Source organism: Mus caroli, unplaced genomic scaffold, assembly GCF_978045245.1.
Source record: "Mus caroli unplaced genomic scaffold, Mus_caroli_1 scaffold_11, whole genome shotgun sequence".
NCBI classification, from domain to species: domain Eukaryota; kingdom Metazoa; phylum Chordata; class Mammalia; order Rodentia; family Muridae; genus Mus; species Mus caroli.
In genome coordinates this window covers 109,242,509-109,263,764 of record NW_028227266.1, presented here as the reverse complement: position 1 = coordinate 109,263,764, position 21,256 = coordinate 109,242,509, and the positions used below count along the sequence as shown (strand labels likewise).

Genomic DNA, 21,256 nt, shown 5'->3' with positions numbered 1-21,256 from the left:
TGCTATATTTAACACTTATTGTAAGAGAGGCCTAAAAGAATCTTATTTCTTCACTCCATCCAATATTTAGATATCATTATTTTTCATTTCTTTAGTCCCTAGATAGTACTTCCAACCAACATACACATTAAAGCTGTAACTGCTATGAGCCAAGAACAAATCTAATTTGCTAATGCATAAAATAAAAGCAGCACCACAGTCTAAAAGCATATACCAATGCCCCAACTTTGCATACTTGAGGAAGTTTAAGGTAATTTTAGCTACACAGCAAATTCCAAGCAAACTTGGGATACTTGAGACTGTTTTAAAACAACAAACACACACCCAGAAAGATGGCTGAGACTTCTGTTCTAAGTCTCACATATTTTTAACACTGCTAAAGAGGCTATTACTACATATATATTATGTGCAAAGCTGACTAAAGTAGTAACCATCCTGAATCTGACACTAGCCAAGCCTAGATTTCATACAAAGGCAACCCTTTTTTGGGTTTTGGAGACAGGGTGTCCGACTATGCGAGCTGACCTGAGTCTGAGTGTGGTTACGGTGCTCCTGACCCCACTTCCCGGGTGCTGGGGGTTTTCTCTGTAAGAGAGGAGCTTACCCATTGATTTCCTTCACACTGTAACATTTTTATTTAAGTAAAAGTCTTCAAAGTAAACTCATTCAGATTTTGCCTGGGGCCAATGTTCAAAATCATTCAATCTTTATTACTCCACAATATTTCTGATCCCAAAAATCCTTGGAGGCAAATTTAAGACATGTCTACCTGAATATTTTATCCCTAACTTGAAACAAGAACTATCCAGGGAAGTCATTAAACTGGGGGGATGTATATAAGTGTCTACATATTTTCTAGTTTTTGTGAAAATGTACCCATATTTGAATAATATAAATCTATATACAGAGAAGAATTTAGAGGGAGAGTAAATAAACTCTAGAGTTTAAAATGTGATGGCAGGGTTTTGACAATGAGCTAATTTAAAAATGAAAGAAAATATAAAAAGCAAAATGGGGTTAGAAGTCTCCACTGAGGGCAGAACAAATGTCAAGCCCTGGTCCTCACGCTTTTGTGGCAGACACGTCACTAGCTGCTCCATCTCCACACACTTTTGTTTTTTTCTTTTTGTTGTTTTTTTTTTTAAAGATTTATTTATTTTATTTATATGAGTACACTGTAGCTGTCTTCAGACACACCAGAAGAGGGCGTCAGATCTCATTACAGGTGGTTGTGAGCCACCATGTGGTTGCTGGGAATTGAACTCAGGAAGAGCAGTCAGTGCCCTTACCGGCTGAGCCATCTCTCCAGCCCTGTTGTTTTATTTTGTGACAGGGCTTCTCTGTGTAGACCAAGCTACTCTTGAGGTGCACCTTGCCCCTGCCCCTGCAGTGCTCAATAAAGGTATGTGCCACCACCACCCAGCCATACTTTTCTAGGATCAAGTGAAATGAGAGGCTGAAAAACAAAATTAAAGAATACTAGGCCGGGTGTGGTGGCAGCACTTAGGAGGCAGAGGCAGGCGGATTTCTGAGTTTGAGGCCAGCCTGGTCTAAAGAGTGAGTTCCAGGACAGCCAGGGCTACACAGAGAAACCCTGTCTCGAAAGAACCAAAAAAAAAAAAAAAAAAAGAATAAATACCAGACGTTCTACATCTTAAAAAATAAAAAATCTAACAAGTCAAAGGAACAAAATATAATTCAATGGAAGAAAGAAATAAGGGCTGAAGAGATGACTCAACAGGTAAACCATGTACTGTTCCTGAAGAGAAGACCCAAGTTCAATCCTCTGCGCCCACATTGAAGGTGGCTCAGAACCTCAAGTAACAATGCTCCTGATGCGCCAAAGGGTTTGACACCTCTGCATCCTCTGGCACCAGCACCTCCATACACACACATTTACAGACACAGGATATATATTTAGTAATTAAAAAAGAACAAAAGAAGTAATAATGAAGAAGAAAAAGCTATGAGCACTCTTAATCTCATGACAATAGAATCTGGATAAACTCCATTACTGAAATTCCATCCGTGGGCAGGGGTGCAGCTTAACTGTAAGCATGCTTGCCTAGTACTTGCAAAACTCAGGTACCACAGCCAGGCATGGTGAGGAATGCCTACCTTCCCACCACTTGGAAGGTGGAGCTAGGATGAGCATAAGTTCATGGTCATCCTTACCTATACATGTATAGTATTTGAATTTGAGGCCAGCCAGAGATATATATAAGAAACTCCAAAAGGAAAAAAAAAAAAAAAAGGTTCAGACTTCAGTAGTGACACTGTGAGCTAGAGTAGTCAGTAGAGCTTTGTTTGAGGGGAGGGGTCGGGAGTAGGGTAGAAATTAAAGCCAGGTTCTTGACCATATTAGTATGCACTAAACATACTACATCTTATCTTCATCCTAAATGAAATTTAACTTGAAAATGATAACTATGTATCTGCTAAACAAAAGGAAATAAACTGAAGGCATTTCTTAGATTTGTACATCTTGAAACTGATTCTTCCAGAAGACAATGTTAAAAAACCTATACAAAGACTGTGGACATTCTGAGACTTAAATTCTAAATTTTGTGTCACGTATATAATTGTCAACAGTATGCACTATACCATATTAGATGGTTAAAAAGTGAGAGGATGGGCCGGAGAGATGGCTCAGCGGTTAACAGCACTGACTGTTTTTCAGAAGGTCCTGAGTTCAAATCCCAGCAACCACATGGTGGCTCACAACCATCCATAATGAGATCTGATGCCCTCTTCTGGGGTGTCTGAGACAGCTACAATGTATTCATACACATAATAAATACTTTTTTGAAAAAGAAAAGAAACTTAACGCTAACATAGTTCCTGCTGCCAAAGATCCAAAGGCCAGTACTAAATACTTGAGCAGGAAAGAAAACAAACGCATATGGAAATAGAACAGTAATCAATGAGTTAAAGAGTCAGGGTTAAAGCTTTTTCCATTTTAGATTTGTTTTTAAATCTGATTAAATTAAATTCAGACCGAACATTTTTTTCTCATACTTTTCAAATGTAATCATATCCACCATAAAGTTTTAAACATGAAAGTCACCATAGTCCTCCTGAAGTTAAAAATGGGCCTTACTAGCCGGGTGTGGTGGTGCACACCTTTAATCCCAGCACTCGGGAGGCAGAGACAGGTGGATTTCTGAGTTCGAGGCCAGCCTGGTCTACAAAGTGAGTTCCAGGACAGCCAGGGCTACACAGAGAAACCCTGTCTCGAAAAACCAAAGGGGGAAAAAAAAAAAAGAAAAGAATGGGCCTTACTAATGAATGTGTAAGCCATCCAGAAAATACCTTTTGAAGCACAATTCATTCCTCTCCCATCTGATTCCCATACACATTTTTATTAGAGAAGTTGCTTTAGCTACCCAACAGAAAAGCTTAGACATCCATGTAATTTCAGAAGTTATGAATGTCCTTTAATGTTTAATCACAGATCACAGGCTGAAAACTACCACAATATAAGGGTGAGAGGATATTTTGAGCAACACTAAAGTAATAGTTGCTGCAACTACAGAAAGCATTTCACTCGCTAGCTTCTCAATAACAATTACATGGGCTGCTTGGCAAGAAAAAAGAAGTCACAATAATTTGGGCAAAATAAAGTCCAGATGAATATAGGCTTATTTAAATCAGAAAATCAGAGTCAGCTTCCTCAACCAAAAGCTAAATCATAATTTTATGGTGTTTTTCTGACAGGTTGAAAAGATCACATGATACCTATGTATATATTTTCTGATTACCCATCAAACACAAAACTCACACTAGAAATTTATGCTCTCAGAGACTTCACATTTTCAATCAAGTATTTACAAACAGCCAGAATACAATATGCAACAGGGTCTTAAAAGCACGACACAGGAGTCTCCAGAGGTCAAAACAAAAGCTATCACTGCCTTTGCTCCAAGTACTACTGTGAAATGCCATTTGCTAAGAATACATAAAGAGCGCAGAAAAAGATACGGTCTTGAAAAACAATCATTTCCCATAGGAAAGGCAAATCCTTAAGAGAAATCTAAAAGAAAAGCAAGTTTTAAGAAAAAGAAAATACAATAATATTAGAAGCTGACTGTGACTGCTGGACTAGAATGATCTGATGTGGAACTGTAGGAAGGTGGGGTTAGAACCTGTTGTGCATACAGGGAACATTAAGAAAAGTATAACCTCAACAGTGTAAAAGTAGAACCATTAAAAAAAATTTAAAGGACACTGACACAAAGTTGTCCTTCCAGAAGATGATTCTAGATACTGAGTATATCATCGACTATTTGTGGAATACAATTAAGAGGTAATTTACTCCAATCAGTACTGCAGTGGTGGCACATGTATTTAATCCTAGCACTCAGGAGGTAGAGAGGCAGGCCAGTCTGAGGCCAGCCCAATGTAGAGAGTTCCAGAACATGGAAGGCTACACCGAAAAACCCTGTCTCAGAAAAAAACAAAGGACAAATGGACAGATGGACAGAAGGGAGGAACAAGTGAACAAACACACAAACCACCTGAGCCACATGCCACGACTATAAATAATCCCAGCACCCAGGAAATAGGCACAGAATCATCACACCAAGGGTAATGTCAGGCTGGTATACAAAGCAAGTTCCAGGTTATCTCATACCAAGTTATCATTTCAAAAATAAAAAATGTGCCGGGTGTAGTGGCACACGCCTTTAATCCCAGCACTTGGGAGGCAGAGGCAGGCAAATTTCTGAGTTTGAGGCCAGCCTGGTCTACAGAGTGAGTTCCAGGACAGCCAGGGCTACACAGAGAAACCATGTCTTGGGGGGGGGGAAAAATACCTAAATAAATAAATAAACCAAATAAATAAAAAACATTAAGTGGCTGATGCCCTTAAGGATAACCATGTTTAGAATAGAGAATTAACATCTATGCAAGTAATTTTTATTATAATCTGTTTATACTACATTGCATTTTATAAACCATCAATCGAATCTGTAAAGGCTAAAAAGATATTCCAAACAAGGAGAACAGTATGCCTGAAGATATGCAGAGGTAAACATATATGAACAGATAACATGGCTCACATAGAAGAAAAACTGTTGGGCAAGACTAGACAGACATGGGCCGGAGAGATGGCTCAGAGGTTAAGAGCACTGTCTACTCTTTCAGAGGTCCTGAGTTCAATTCCCAGCAACCACATGGTGGCTCACAACCATCTGTGGCCTGTAGGCATACATAAAAGCAGACCACTGTATACACACTAAATAAATCTTTAAAAAAAAAATTAGATATAATGTTCACGTCCATGGGCTTTGTTCTTTTAAGTACTTAATTTATATTCTGTAAATTAAAGGGTTTATGCAATGCTACTACAGAGTTCTCTTAGTCTCATTAAGAAAATCAGGGTTAATATATTGAAAGCAAAGAATGAGAGCAAGAACCATCTGTTGTAAGAGTAAAGCAAGGCATGACAGGGTGTGCATTAAAGTATTCGATCAGATGCAGTATGACCTACCTGTATAACAAAAGAAATCTATGTATTGTGTGAATGTATTAATGTATGGATGTGCATGCCACCAACACACATGGAGGGCACAGGCGGGGGTTCTCTCCTTCCAGTATGTGGATTCCAAGTATCACACTCAAGGAGGTCCTCAGGCTTGGTGGCAAATAAAGTTTCCCACCAGAAAGAATAAGTACCGTGTGTGTGTGTGTGTGTGTGTGTGTGTGTGCGCGCCAAACATGAAGTAACATAAGCATCAAACGTTGAAATTAATACAGCACAATCCACTCAAGAGAATGAGAATCCGTGAGTCTAAAAGTAAAAGCAATCAGTGACTCAGACACAGTCCACGACAAAACAACTTTACAGAGTTCTGAAATTGCTCCCCATTGTAGTATTTTTCCCCCTAAAGGAAGGAAGATAGTGTCTCAATGTATAGTCACACTTGCCTTGAATTGGAATTGGAATTGTCCATGTGGCCCAGGTGGCCTAGAACTTATTATGATCCTTCTGGTGATGACATTACAGCATGAGCCACCATTCCCAAGTAAATAGTAACTTTGGAGAAGCCTGGCAGACACTTCGGCAATCTGACTAAAGCTGACAATTTCAGTAATGGAACCACTGAGTGCTTTGAAGAACACGGCAATATTCCTTTTAGGAACATGAATGTAACTTAACATGATTAATTTAGCAAAAATTAACATTATAGAGTCTGAATACAGGGCATGGAGGAATTTTTAGCCAATTTTCTATGTATTTATCACTATAACATGTGTGTCATGTAGAACACATACAGGACATTCTTGGATGTTTCTAAGTCTGAAATTTTATTTGGAATTTAAAATTCACTAGCTAGAAAATTTTATGTGGTTTAAGCTATACTAGAAAATTCTCAAGTTACTGACAGGTTTATCATGGTCTTAGGAATCTTTTCCCATTAGGAAATTCTTTCTATAATGTTTATTACTATTCTGCCTCTCATATAGTCTGACATTTGAACTATCTTTTCCTAAATAAAGTCAAGACATAACTACAAAAATTACCTTCACAGGCAACAGAAACATGTATAATTGACTTTGAGAAAACAAAATTAATGGCTCACTCACCCAAATGTATAAAGTAAAAATTACTTCACTTAGCAAATTCTATGCTTTATCATTAAAATAGGTTTTGGAGCCGGGTGTGGTGGCGCACGCCTTTAATCCCAGCACTCGGGAGGCAGAGGCAGGCGGATTTCTGAGTTCGAGGCCAGCCTGGTCTACAAAGTGAGTGCCAGGACAGCCAGGGCTACACAGAGAAACCCTGTCTCGAAAAACCAAAAAAAAAAAAAAAGAAAAAAAAAAAAAAGGTTTTGGTAAACTTTTTCTGGAAAGAACAGAACAAACATTACAATCTTTATCACTTCTCTGTGGAATTACTAAAGTAATCACTAGAGTAGCCACAGCCAATATGTAATATACAATCATGGAACACAGCCACTTTAGAAACAAAACCAGCAGTGCTCCAGATCTCTAACAGCTACTTTGCCTTTTGAGACATCATGATCCTTTCCCCTCAACCTTGGGGGTTACAGGGCACCACCAAACAAGATGAACCACTAAATAAAAAGTGACCTTAGCTAGTGGTGGTAATGCCCTTTGGCAGAAGCAGTGGCTAGCAAGTTCCAGGCCAGTAGGAACTACACAGTGAGATCCTAGCTTAAGGGGGAGGGCAGAGAAAGGGTGGACACCTCACTGCTAAGAGTGATGGCACATACCTATAATGCACACCTTTAATCCTCACATCTGGATTATTATAGCTAGATCCTGTTTCTTACAAAAACAAAACAAAACCAGTAAGAACTTTTAGAACATTTTTGTCTTTAAAAAAAGAGGAAGAGAGAGAGAGACACTTAAATATGGTGGTGGTGCAGCACTCAGAGGCAGAAGTAGGTGACTCTCTGAGCTCAAGGCCAACCTGGCTCTACACAGTGAGTTTCAGGAGCCAGGGCTACACAGAAAAATTGTGTCTCAAAAAATAAAAAGAAAAACTAAAAATAAAATAAAAGGAAGAAAAACCTGCAAACAAAACCACAAAAACTGATACACTTAAAAATATTCTCAATGCAGCATTTCCTGGAGGCAAATCTATATAGGCTTATAAATCTCTTTTACTCTACAGACTTATCAATTTATCATAGAAACTCGGGACACACAACTTCATGTACAAATCTTTTTTTCTTTCTTTCTTTCTTTCTTTCTTTCTTTTTTTTTTTGGTTTTTCGAGACAGGATTTCTCTGTATAGCCCTGGCTGACAAATCTTTTTTACAGACAATATTAGTGGTGGAGTGAAATTCCAAGTATCAATTCTATGTAGACCAGGGTGGCCTCAAACTCAGACTCTCCTGCCTCTTTCTTCTGAGTGTTGAGGCTAAAGTTGTGCACCACCAGGCCTGGCTAAAATAGTGTATTGTAAAAGCAGTGCCTAAAAAAAAAAAGATGAATAAGAGAAAAGGAGCAGTCATTAAGAAATACTAATTGCTCATAGGAAGCTGTCTCTAATCCAGGTAGAAATAAGCTACCCCCGGTGATGAGAAGGAGAGATGCACATCCTATTTCTAAGTGTTTGTAAAGAAGACCTTAAATTACTATTATGACCTCTTGATGTTACAACAATTCAAACTGTCAAATTCATGAGGCCCTTACCTCCTTTTCATATGATCCAATTGAATGAAGATTTTTTCCCAGTCAAATTATAACTAATTACTTGTAATCACTGTTTTGCCTTGTGAAATCTAAGCTGCATTTTCAGTAGGACACATGATGTACAGCAGTTCTTCCACACAGAAAGAGATGCACACGTCCCTGCTAAAAATGTAGCCCAGCAAATCTGTATGTGCACATGAACACATTTCTAAGTAGCAATGTGCTGGGTGATATGAGGACTACTCTAAGAGAAACGTGTATAGTGAGTGCCTTGCAAGCCAAAGCAGTCAGTGGTCTAAGGTATAGAAAAAGTAGCTCACTTAATTCTCTCTCTCCAGAAGTAGGGATTTTCTCAGAACGACAACAATTGTTGACAATGAACGCACCAAAATAATGCCGGCGCCAGTGAGTTAACCACCTCTGTCCTCTTTTCACCTATTATATTTTTCATGCATCATCCAACTTCCCAACCATCTTCCTGTTTCTTCACAGAATGCACGCTAGGGTCTTGTTTTTCTTCAGCACGAAGTTGGAAATGGAGTTGAGAAAAGGAGACACATGGTCAGCTGGTGATGTTAACAAGCTCCTTGCTGCCCTGAGAAGCTAGATGGAAATGGTTCAAGTTACAAGGGGGTCATCATCAGATCTGGGAGGACAAAGAGTCATTCATGAAGCTTCATTCCCTTCCCTCCACCCTCTGACATTGTATTGATGATCCCTATAGTCTGTCTTCACAGCAAAACCAAGACTAAAGAGTATGAAGGTATTTGTTCAGTTCTTTACTCCATCCAGTGTAGAGAGGACAACTGAAATGCAGGTCCAGCAATGTTATATACAGTAGACCCACAAGATCAGGGAGAATCCGCGTGGTCCAAGCAACCACAACCAAGGCTTCTTGGTATGAACTAATATCAGCAACAGTACTTGGCCACAGGTGCCTAGTAAGGTTGAAACAATAATATATTTTCTTTTCAGCTAATGTCTACTTAAACACATAGGTGAAGTCAGACAGAAGTAGTTAACTCTTTCAATGCCGGGATGGTGTAGTATATAGTAATCACATGAGATTTGTATGTTTCTCCAAAACATATCCAATTTATCAATTCTTGATTTCAGACTCCTAGCCAAGTGCCAGCTAAACTTTTGTTTTGAACTTAAAAGACAATAGTATTCAAAGTTTAGAAATCAGACATGGCAAATGCTTATGAAAAGAATAGAAGAATTAAGAACCCCAGCACCAATATGTAACAAAGTATCAGTTCACAGTAAGTAAAGATGTTTCTCGGCAATGCAACTCCCAAACAAGTTTGAAAGAGAGAGAATTTTATTTAATGCATCCTTGATGTTAAGTCAGATAAATACAAAGTATGAGATCTAAAAACTAAATATTTTATTTTAAATATAAATAAAAATGTAAACCTAAAGTTAAGAAGATCTTAATAGACACATTATTGTGAAACTACTTTGGTCTTTCAGATAGGAACTCAAAGGATAAGAAGAAAATGAAAAAATTTTGTAGGACTGAAAATTAGGTATTCAGAAAATGAAGTTAAGTGTTCCAGTTTATCAGTCTTAATACATCCCAGAGAGTCAATTATACATTTACAATTACAAACTACTGCACAGAGAATCAAAAGCCTTACATCTTACAGATTTTAAGACAAGGGTATGAGATTATATTTTAACAATCTGAAAAAATGTTGACCACAGACTTTCTAGCAAACCTCTTTATAAGAGCACCCTCTCTTCTTCTATCAAACTGTGGCTTTCAATGTCTTTCCTTTGTCCACGTGTGTACTCGCTTCTACCTCTACCTTTATTACTAAATAGCTGCTATTCAGGCTAACAGTCTACTGCACACATCTGAGGAATGTCAAGACCCTGTGCTGTCACAAAGCAGGCTGGAAAGAAAGACCCAACAAGTGCCCACTCTAGCATCTCTCATTCAACCAAAATTCTGACTCCTGCAGTCAGTTAGTAATACACGGCATCACAGACAGGCTTGCTATCAAAACTTCCTTTTCTATTTATTCTAAAAAGTCAGCTTTCACACTAAATAAATCTGAGTTTAGGATAAATTTTAAGCAATCAAAGTATAGCATAGATAAGGAAGAGCACAGACTGATATATGAAAAGGTCTCCACAGAGCGAACAGGAAGCACAGTATACAATCAACCAACTCTAAGGTCCATGGGCTCAAACCACAGAATCTAATGCAATGAACTTCTTAATTTCACCTTGCTACAAAAACTGCACTGATGATTTATCAGATTGTTTCAACTATGAGAGAAGAAAGGAGGAACAGAAAATATAAAAGGTAGGAAGTAAGCTGTTCCCATAGGGCCCCCCCCAAAACTGGACCCCAGCCTGCTTACAATCGAAGTGAACTATTAGCTCTCATAGGTTCAAATTTTCATATGGTCATACTTATTCAAGATCCAGATTGGTTTTTCTGAAATGCAAATTCTACACATCTTATTGCATTCTTTATCAAGAATATAGGGCTGGTGAGATGGCTCAGCGGTTAAGAGCACTAGCTGCTCTTCCAGAGGTTCTGAGTTCAATTCCCAGCAACCACAAGGTGGCTCACAACCCTCTGTATTGGGATCCCATGCCCTCTTCTGGTGTGACTGAGGACAGCTACAGTGTATTCGTATAGATAAAATAAATAAATAACTTAAAAAAAAAGGAATATAAATATGTGTGTGTGTGTATGTACACACACCCCCCCCAGTATATAACAGTTTCCAGACTTTCCCCATTTGTTATGTATTTATTGAGACAGGGTCTCTCTGCCTGTGTGTCCTTAGTTGTTCTAGAACTCACTCTGGAGACCAGGCCCGCTTCCCCCTCTGCCTCCCCAGTGCTGGATTAAAGGAATGTACCACCAATGCCTAGCTCCCCTCTCCCTTTAGGTAATATGTTTGGCCCAATTAAAACAAACAAACAAAAAAACTTAAGGGCAGGACTATTTCAAAAACAAACAAAAATAAACTAGTGCCATGATGTTCCCTCTAAAATAAAATTTCATAATATTTTATAATGTGAAGTTCCTAAATTACCAGGGTTTTCCAATCAATTTCATTGTTAATTAATTTTCTATTAGCCCATTCACTGGATTTCCAATTATTTTAAACATCTGCTGTCATTACATATAGAGTAAGTTTAATACTAGAAGGATTTTGTTTTATTTTATATGAAGAGCTGAGGAATTAATAAATAAAATCGCCAATATGCTTTACTTTCTCAGTCAGAAAAAAGATGGACATTATCTGTATTATGGTTTGACAGTTATGGCTCTTACAAAAACTTAACACTGGAGACACATCTATCACTAGCTGAAAGATCATATTCCATTTTTCAGAAATATTCATTGCTAAAAATGTCAGCTTTTATTTAGGTTACAGCACACGGAATCTAAATAATTCTGCTATGATAACACAAAAAAAAGTTTCTTACCTTTAGATCTTTCCAACTGTCTAGTAACTTGGTAGCCAAATCACTTATATCCACTGTTTTATCTGGTGGCTCCTGGCTTCTCTCACTTTCAACATCAGACACTCCCTCTTCCTCATCTTGGGATGGTGTTTCCTCAGCAATAGTTTCTTCTAGTTTTGTGCCATTGCTGTCTTTGGGCTCTGTCTCCATGTCTGCCTCCGGTTCAGATGTGGGTAACTTACTGACTTCGATGGTGGCTTCACTCTCAACTTTGGAGTCGCACAGCGGCTGTGGGAGGAGCTGCTGGGACTGCAGCTCTTCGTCCTCTTCCACAGTGACGGCCTCTAACTGATCAAGGTCCTCTTTGCCATCCTTGCCTTCTAGCTCACTAGTGACGTCCGAGACTGCACTATCCATGCTATTTTCACTTATAATCTTAAGTCTGCGGAATATGAGTTTCTTGGGAGTATCTGTATCCATTTCCGTGCTCGGCTTGGCAGAAGGGTCCGGTGTATTAAGTGGTGTGTGAGCACGTGATGTATTCTCACTAGAATACCCGTCTCCTTCACTTAACTGAGGAACAGCAGTCTTAGTTTGAGACCAGCGCTGAATAATTGGAAGTACTTTGCTTTCTTCCAACATATTTTTAGTAGGAATGGGCAAATGCTCCAAAGTCTTTATAATCTGATTAAACATAATAAAACATTAATCAATCACTCCGTATAGTGGACCTTTCAAAATCAGGAGAGGACTCAAGATACAGAAAACAGTACATTTAGTCTTACTAAATTAACAACTATGTCTTCGTAAATATAGATGTAGAAGGTTATAACATTATTTCCTTTTAAGATGGAAGAAAACCTATAATTAAAAAGTACAGGGTAATGACATAATGCCTACCCATGCCACTAAGTGTAATTGATAAATATTCTCTAAAGTAAGGGATCCCCAAAATTATGCAGCTTAAAAAAAAAAGAAAAATAGTATTAGTATGTATTTCCCGTCTATTTTTTTGATAAAATTCTTCAAGTTACTATAACAGAAACTTGGGAACCATACAATACCATGTATTAAAATGATAGTTTCAAATCTGAAAGATTCAAGTATTATCTTCTTTTTTAAAAATATTTATTATTATACATAAGTACACTGTAGCTGTCTTCAGACACACCAGAAGAGGGCATCAGATTTCATTACAGATGGTTGTGAGCCACCATGTGGTTGCTGGGATTTGAACTCCGGACCTTCGGAAGAGCAGTCGGGTGCTCTTACCCACTGAGCCATCTCACCAGCCCTCATTTTTATTTTTGGTTGTGGTTTAACAACTGAACTATCTCTCCAGCCCCCAAAACTTCATTTTAAAAAGTGTTTTTATTGGCTGGGCAGTGGTGACATACATCTTTAATCTCAGCAAAGGCAAAGGCAGGAAAAGAGAGACTTCTTTGAGTTTGAGAGCAGCCTGGTCTACAGAGTGAGTTCCAGGACAGCCAGGCATACATAGAGAAAACATGTCTTGAAAAACCAATTTAAAAAATGTTTATTAAATAACTAACATTGGGGAAGAAACTATTTAACGCTAACTATGAAAAGTCATGGTAAAATGTAAAAACTGCAAATCCACTAATAATGTTGCCAAATGGACCTTTGAAAACACTTCTTTGCTTCTCAGAATGTTCTAAATTTTTCAGAACTCCAAAATTCAAATGTCTATGTTTTCCCCATAATTTAAAGATAATAATCTTAGCAATCAACTGAATTACTATCATGATAGATTGTGCTTACAGTTCTTGGTATATAGAACTGACTTTAGAAGATGCTATGGGGAAAACCAAAGGTAAATTCAATACAAAAGCAAAGTTATAGCCACAGGAATGATACAGACATAATAAACATTTTTACTATTTGACACTGGCGGAAGTGTTATATTCCCTCTACCTAAGGCAACGCCTGAAGCCGGTTTACGGACTGTGGGGGATGGGAACTAACCTCTTCCTGAAGCTTCTGGTTACTTCCCCGGCCGTCTCCAAGCTCTGCCATCCAGATCCACAGCAGTGACAACCCGTGACGTTCCAGAAATGACTTGAGGCAGGACTGTGAGTGTGTGTTCTTTCATAGAGGGAAAAGGCATGATGCAGGGTGTTAGGAAGGCAACACCAGTGCAAACGTTACTTAAATTAATGCACACACAGATACAGGAAGATGTCTGAGTTTGAGGCTACCCTGGTCTACACTGTAAATTCTGGGAGGCCAGGGGTAGAGAGAAACCCTGTATCAAAAAACTAACTCTTTCTCTCTCTCTCTCTCTCTCTCTCTCTCTCTCTCTCTCTCTCTCTCTCTCTCTCTCTCTCTCTCTCTCACACACACACACACACACACACACACACACACACATCCCTCCTCCTCCCAATAGTGCACTTGAACTCTACTAACATTGGAAAACTATTATAACATACCATTTACAATGAAGTTCAGTCCTGGACCTGGCAAGATGGTTCAAGCAGTTAAAGGCGCTTACCTCTAAGCCTAATGGCTCCAATCCCCAGGTCTTATGTGGTAAAAGAACTGACTATTCCACTACCTCCAAAGACATATGCCCACCCATACAATAAATAAATGGTGGTGGCGCACGCCTTTAATCCCAGCACTTGGGAGGCAGAGGCAGGTGGATTTCTGAGTTCTAGGCCAGCCTGGTCTACAAAGTGAATGTCAGGACAGCCAGGGCTACACAAGAGAAACCCTGTCTCCAAAAAACAAAATAAAATAAAATAAATGCAATAACTCAAAAGTAATGAAGTAATTTAGGAACGGGTATTGGCTTAGTGGTTAAGAGCACTTGCTGCATGCAGAGGACCTGGGTTCAATTCTCAGCACCCACTTGGTGGCTTACATCTATCTATAACTCTAGTTCAAGAGAACTGACTCCCTCTTTTGAGTATATAGGCACTAGGCAAGCAGACCGTGTACATGCATACATAGAGGCAACACACACATAAAATAAAAATAGATAAATCTTTAAAAGAAAAAAATTTGGGCAGAAGAGATGGCTCAGTGATAAGAGCTCTTCCAGAGGTCCTCAGTTCAATTTCTAAGCAACCACATGGTGGCTCACAACAATCTGTAAAGGGGGGTCTGATGCCCTCTTCTGGTGTGTCTGAAGACAGCAACAGTGTATTCATGTACATAAACTAAATTAAAAAAAAAATATTCTAAATGTCATGGAAAATTACTTTGCTGAAAATGCTGTAACAGTAAAAATTAGTTTTAAAATAATTTTCTTTTTTTTTCTTTTATTTAGATCCTTATTCAAAAAGCTTTTTCGCTGGGCGTGGTGGCACACGCCTTGAATCCAAGCACTAGGGGCGGGGGGGGGGGGGGGGGGTGGTGTAGAGGCAGGTGGATTTCTGAGGCCAGACAGAAACCCTGTCTCCAAAAAAAAAAAAAAAAAAAAAAAAAAACCTAAATAAATAAATAAATTAATAATTTAAAAAGTTTTTTCTTTCCTAATAATTGGTTTGGTTTGGTTTCTTCAGTGCTAGGGTTTGAACCTAGGGCTTCGTTATAAGAGACAAACACCTTGACATTAAACTATACCACCAATGCTCCTGTTAAGATTTTTTTAAGGAAGGCTAGAGAGATGGCTCAGCAGTTAAGAGTACTGACTGCTCCTCCAGAGGTCCTGAGTTCAATTCCCAGCAACCACATGGTGGCTCACAACCATCTGTAATGGGATCTGATGCCCTCTTCTGGTGTGTCTGAAGACAGCAACAGTGTACTCATAAAAATAAATCTTAAAAAAAAAAAAAAAAAAAGGAAAAGGAAAGAAAAGAAGAAGAAGAAAAAAAGGTTTTTTTTTAGATTTTTTTTTTATTGTTTTCTTATGGCATACTTATTAAATTGGAATACATGAGATGACTGCTAAAATTCTTTGCTTTGAGATTATATAGTAAAATAGTTTTGGTAGGCTAGTAACTTGTAGGCAAGACAGCTATATCAAGTACCATGAATTATCACACTAAAAGAAATCCCACCATGTACTTTTAATCAAAGGGGTAAGCAAACCAGCTTTGCTATTCATATTAAACTGTTCAGTCAAGGGTTTAAGCTTTCAAAGTTCTAAAGAACCTGCATGACAATTTAAAACATTATTAATTTTTCTCCATTAGCCAGATTTTAGTTTAAATGTCCTACCCTTAATTCAGAAATATATTAGTATTAAAGTGCTTACCTGAATGAGCTTGAGACAGGTAAGTTTCTGTTCCAAAGTTTCAATTCTAACCATGAGCCGGGATAAACTAAGAACCTGGTTCTTATCAGAGAGGCCTTCACCATTTTCCATCAGTGCTTCGAGTTCTCCATCCACCTAGCAGAGCAAAGAAAACATTCTAGTTAAAAGTACAACCCACTCACTTATTCAAACAACCTTGGGTTCGGGGAGATGTCCAGCTTCACAAGTAATTTAGAAATGGAAAGAACAATCACAAGAAGGAACCATGCAATTACGCTTGGGGACCAGGGACAGACCCATCACTAAGCCATGCCTGTAATATGAGCTTTGAAAGTTGAGGCAGAAGACCATGAACTCCTCAAGGCCAGCCTAGGCTACTCTGTCTCCAAGTAAGGGAGGGAATAAAACAAACATGACATCTCCTATCATTAAATCTGTTAAAATATAAATTGAAAACCAGGTGAGGTGGCCATATTCCTGGCACTCAAGAGGCAGAGAGAAGTGGGTACCTAAGGCTACAGGATAGCCAGAGCTACATAGTGAAACCCTGTCTCAAACAACCAAATTAGCTTGGTGTTATATATATGCCTTTAATCTCAGCACTCAGGATGTAAAGACCGATGGATCTCTAGAGTTCAAGGTCAGCATGGTCTACAATGGGAGTTCTAGGACAGCAAGGGCTACACAGAGAATAAACATATAAATAAAGAAATAAAAATTGATAAGATCAATCTGAAAAGCATTTCACTCATTCATCAACTATGTGAATGACAAAATATCTGCCTAACATACACTCCTCAATATTCAGCATTGCTGGGCAAGATGAATCAGGCCTATAATCCAAGATATGAGAAATACAAGGCACAAAGAGTTTTGAGGCCTAAGAGACAGTGACATGGCTCAGTGTGTAATGGCACCTGCATCTTTGTCTAATAAATTATATTCTACATGGTAAAAGGAGAGAAATAAACACCTGCAAATTGCCATTAGGCTTCCCTTGGCACCCCTACCCCTACCCACACACACAGATCAAATAAGGGGGAAAAAAGGAAAAATGGATGGGAAGGGATAAGGGAAACAGGAAAATAGGTTCTATAATTCAAACACATATACTTTTAGATGCTAAGATGGAAGATGTTACAATGAATGTAAAATTTAAAGACTATACTTTAGGGCTGGAGAGATGGCTCATCAGTTAAAAGCCCTGGCTGATCTTTCAGTGGACATAGGTTTGATTCCAAGGACCCACAAAGCAGTTCACAACAGTATGCAACTCTAATTTCAGGGGATATGATGACCTCTGCTACCCTCTACTGGCACCAGACACACATGTGGTACACAGACACACAAGCAGGCTAAACACATACAGAAATACTTTTCTCTAAAAAGCTGTCCTTAAGGGAGATAAAGAACAAATAATATAAGATGAAAATATAAAATAAAAAACTGAAAGCATTAGCTAAAATACAAAATAGTTGTATCTCTCCTACCTGGCAATTCCACTTATAAGAACAACACACAGAAAAACATCTGCACAGTATGTACCAGGAAATGCCTATGATGTTAACTACTGTCACATTCATAATGGCAAAACACAAATAAACAACACAAATATGCGTGACACAGTTAAACAAACTGGTGTGCTTATTCAATAGAATACATGTACATATAGGGCAGGTTAGATGGCTCAGTGCTTGCTGCCATTCCTGATGATCTGGGTTTGATCCCTGGGACAGATAGGTAACAGACTCCTGCACACTGTGCCTTAACCTTCACATTTGGCAGAGCTGTGTTCATCCCAAACAAAGACAAGCTCAAAGGAATTATGAGCCAAAAACTTTAAGCAGTTTTCTATTATAATCTATTAAAGTAAAATAAAAACAGCCATCCATACTTCTTTTCCAGTATCTACTCCAAACCTGGATTTTCCTGTTAAATTAATCAGAAAAGCTATTTCCTTAAAACTTCTATTATAAAATAAACAGACAGCAGCAAACTTACTGAATCCTTCTTTCGAGAGCGTTCCTTTTTCATCTTCCCTCCTGCAGCTCTGATACTGACTCTGTTTTCTCCTCCCAAGTAACCCCGGCAGTTGGCTGACCCACAGAAACACTTCTGAGCTTCTTTGCTGTCAGGGAACAGGAGAATGAGGTTTACAAAACTAAAGCATGTAAGAGTGACAACATGTTAAGAATTATACCAACCTACAGGAAATATCAACGTTTTAATATTAATAGACTTACAAACCTGCTTCTAATAGAAATGCCTAAGAACTGCTTGTAAAAAAAAATATTCCTTTTTTCACCACCACTCCTTCTCTTAATTTCTGTATGTGTGGGGCAGAGGGGAAGACAAATTCAACCCATGGGTCCCACAAGTTGAACGAGAGTTCTAATATGCTTCATTTTCAGCCCCTCACTACTTTCTATTTTTGAGACCGTTTCAACAGGTTGGTCAGTCGGGCTTTGAACCTATAGCTTTCTTGCCTCAGCCTCCCATGTAGCTTGATTACAGACATGCACCAGCAGGACTGGCTTCATCGTTTTCCTAATCTTGTATCACCTGTCAGGTAAAACAGGCCAATAAAACTACTTACTGAAACATGAAAATAAGAAGCTATACACATTATTTGTGCTAGACATAAAATAGCTAACACACTTAAGACACTCACTTATGTATAAATGTTCTATTGGTACACCAAAGAGTAAGGTCCACTATTACAAAAACATAAAAAATGCAGTATCACGACACTCAAGGCTTAATTTAACAACTGATCACACAGGATGAGCTCTGACAGGAGTAAATACAGTAACAACTGACTGACTGAAACCACGGAGGCAAGGAAAGTAGCAAAAAGAATTCTGACTTAAGTCTACAGCCTGGGGTAAAATCCACCTCTGCAAGCAATTAAGAGGCAAAAAAGTAAATTGTTTCACATCAACATATCCACTTCCTTGTCCTTAGAAAGGCTAATATAAGCACAGGAAGGAAAAAAGGTAGGAATCGTATGCAGTAACTAGTCTGTAGTTACCTGCTGATAGGAAAAGCAGTATAATTAGAAGAACAGGAATACTTCTTGGCATTTGTCCTGGTTATGATTAGATAACAGTTTCAGAATTGAAAGAATCTCAGAGATCACTAAGTTCTAAAATACAAAAGATGTGAAGAAATATCTGAAACAGACAGCATCACTGCCAAGAAAAGTAGCCACTGGTAAATAAAAAAAAAAAAAAAAACAAAAACTAGACAAAGTAAGAAAATTAAATCTTCTTCTAAAATAGCATGAAAGGATTAAAATATCCTAGAAACTTAATCTCTGTGCCTTTTAATATAAGCATCAAAGGTAACAAAGGTATAATCTGGGGAGGAGGGAAGCTTTCAGAATTCTACACCCTACTTGATATTTCTACCCCTTCACTTTATTGGTTCTATTTAATATTGTTCCTTCCACGGTTTCAATGTGGGAACACAAGCATATATCACTCTACCTTGCTAACTTCAGAGTCCTGGCTGGCTTGGATTTACAATGCAGACCCAGGGTAGCCTTGAAACTCAGAGATCCACGTGCCTCTATTTCCTAGCTGATGGGATCAAAGGAGTATAGCACCACACTCAGCCTTCAAAAACCATTTATTTTATGGTTTATTTGTATGCCTGTGTTTTGCCTGCGTGTACGTCTCTGTGAGGATGTCAGATCCCATGAGACTGGAGTTCAGTTGTGAGCTCCCATGCAGGTGCTGGGAATTGAACCCAAGTCCTCTGGAAGAGCAGTCAGTGCTCCTAACCACTATGCCATCTCTTCAAGCTCCAAAAGGAGTACAATATGGTTGGTATAAGTCAAAAAATATTATCCAAAAGTTGATAAAGGATGGATAAACAAGGATATTATTCTCTTCATACATATATAATGAAGTTGGTATTTCTATAATGAATTCTTTTTCTTCTTCATTTTGCTTTGTGTTTTTTGAGAAAGGGTCTCATGTAGGCTAGGCTGTTCTCAACTTGATACACAAGCAAGAGCGGCCTTGAATTCTCATCCTCCACCTACTACATCACTGCTTCTCAATCTGTGTGGGCCAGGGCTACTTTATGTTGAATGACCCTTTCACAGGGGTTGCCTAAAACCATCTGCATATCAGATATTTACATTATGATTCATAATAGCATAATTAATGATTCATAATAGCATAATTAGTTATGAAGTAGCAACAAAAATAAGTTTATGGCTGGAACCACAACATGATGAAGAAGTGTATTTAAAAGCATTAGGAAGGTTGAGAACATCCTACATGATGGGATCCCCATCACCACATACCATTCTTTTATCTAATATTGGGAATCAAGCCCAGGGATTCCAGCCTTATACTAAAGCTTTATTATATTGAGTTCTGAGGAATATTTCACTGTTCCTGTACTGTAAATCCCTTAGTGGCCAGAAAAATCACATAATAGGGCTGGAGAGATGGCTAAGCGGTTGAGAGCACCGACTGCTCTTCCAGAGGTCCTGAGTTCAAATCCCAGCAACCACATGGTGGCTCACAACCATCTGTCATGAGATCTGATGTCTTCTTCTGGTGTGTCTGAAGACAGCTACAGTGTACATACATAGAATAAATAAATCTTTTTAAAAAATTAAAAAAAAATAAAAATAAAAAAACAAACAAAATCACATAATAGAAAAAAATTATGATGATATACTATAGATGAGAACTGATACTATTTGTAACTTCTAAATAATTCACATGAGAATTTTATATCATTGTATCTGAACATCTATTTTCCCTATCAGAAGCAGCAAAAGGAACCAAAACCATTACTTACCCATATCTTTGGAACTGGTAGTCAAAAGTTAATTCTGAGCCTGAAGGAACTAGTTTGGTGGTAAAAAATCCAACCCTCAGCTGTCCATTCACAGTCCACTGAAATGTTTTGAGAAGACTAGTCATTAGTAACTGATTAATGTTTGTACATCCATTTGTATAAAGACTATTATTACTGACTGGATTACATGTAGAAATCTTTATGTGATATTTTTTCAAAGCAAATTGATTTTTTTCCTTAACTAACCAACATGCCATTCTTATTTAATAGACTATCAAATTATGTATCCATTAATTGGCCTATAATACAAATAATAAAATGAACTGCTATTGGACTGGAGAATGTAGTTAATGGAAAGCACTTGGCTAGTAAACACAAGGCCCTGTATTCAGTCTCTAGCACCGTCAACAGAAATAAAACAAAAACTGCTTTTAACTTATAGTTATATATATGAAAGCTAACTTGGTCTTAAAAAACAAAACTAGAGGATTCTAGGTGTCACTGAGTATCAAAACCGGAGCACAATTCCCAGTACCAAACTGGGGTCTTCTTTAAGAATCAAACTGCTGAGCCATCTCTCCAAGCCATCTTCCACATTGTTTTGA

General features: G+C 38.2%; 1 protein-coding gene across 5 annotated transcripts in view; it reads right to left on the bottom strand.

Annotated features, from left to right (window-relative positions):
• The window catches only part of Setd2 (SET domain containing 2, histone lysine methyltransferase), an 86,033-nt gene that overhangs the window by 31,737 nt on the left and 33,040 nt on the right, over window positions 1-21,256 (bottom strand). For 3 of the 5 annotated variants that reach the window (XM_021171277.3, XM_085828068.1, XM_085828069.1), the window contains 5 exons: window positions 20,652-20,749; window positions 17,832-17,958; window positions 15,831-15,965; window positions 13,592-13,711; window positions 11,627-12,289 (listed from right to left, as the gene is read on the bottom strand). In XM_021171277.3, coding sequence (XP_021026936.1) covers window positions 11,627-12,289; window positions 13,592-13,711; window positions 15,831-15,965; window positions 17,832-17,958; window positions 20,652-20,749 — 1,143 coding nt within the window. Of the gene's footprint in view, window positions 1-8,553; window positions 8,771-11,626; window positions 12,290-13,591; window positions 13,712-15,830; window positions 15,966-17,831; window positions 17,959-20,651; window positions 20,750-21,256 lie in introns of all 5 variants that reach the window. The other 2 variants (XR_015044500.1, XR_015044501.1) reach the window with 1 other exon arrangement.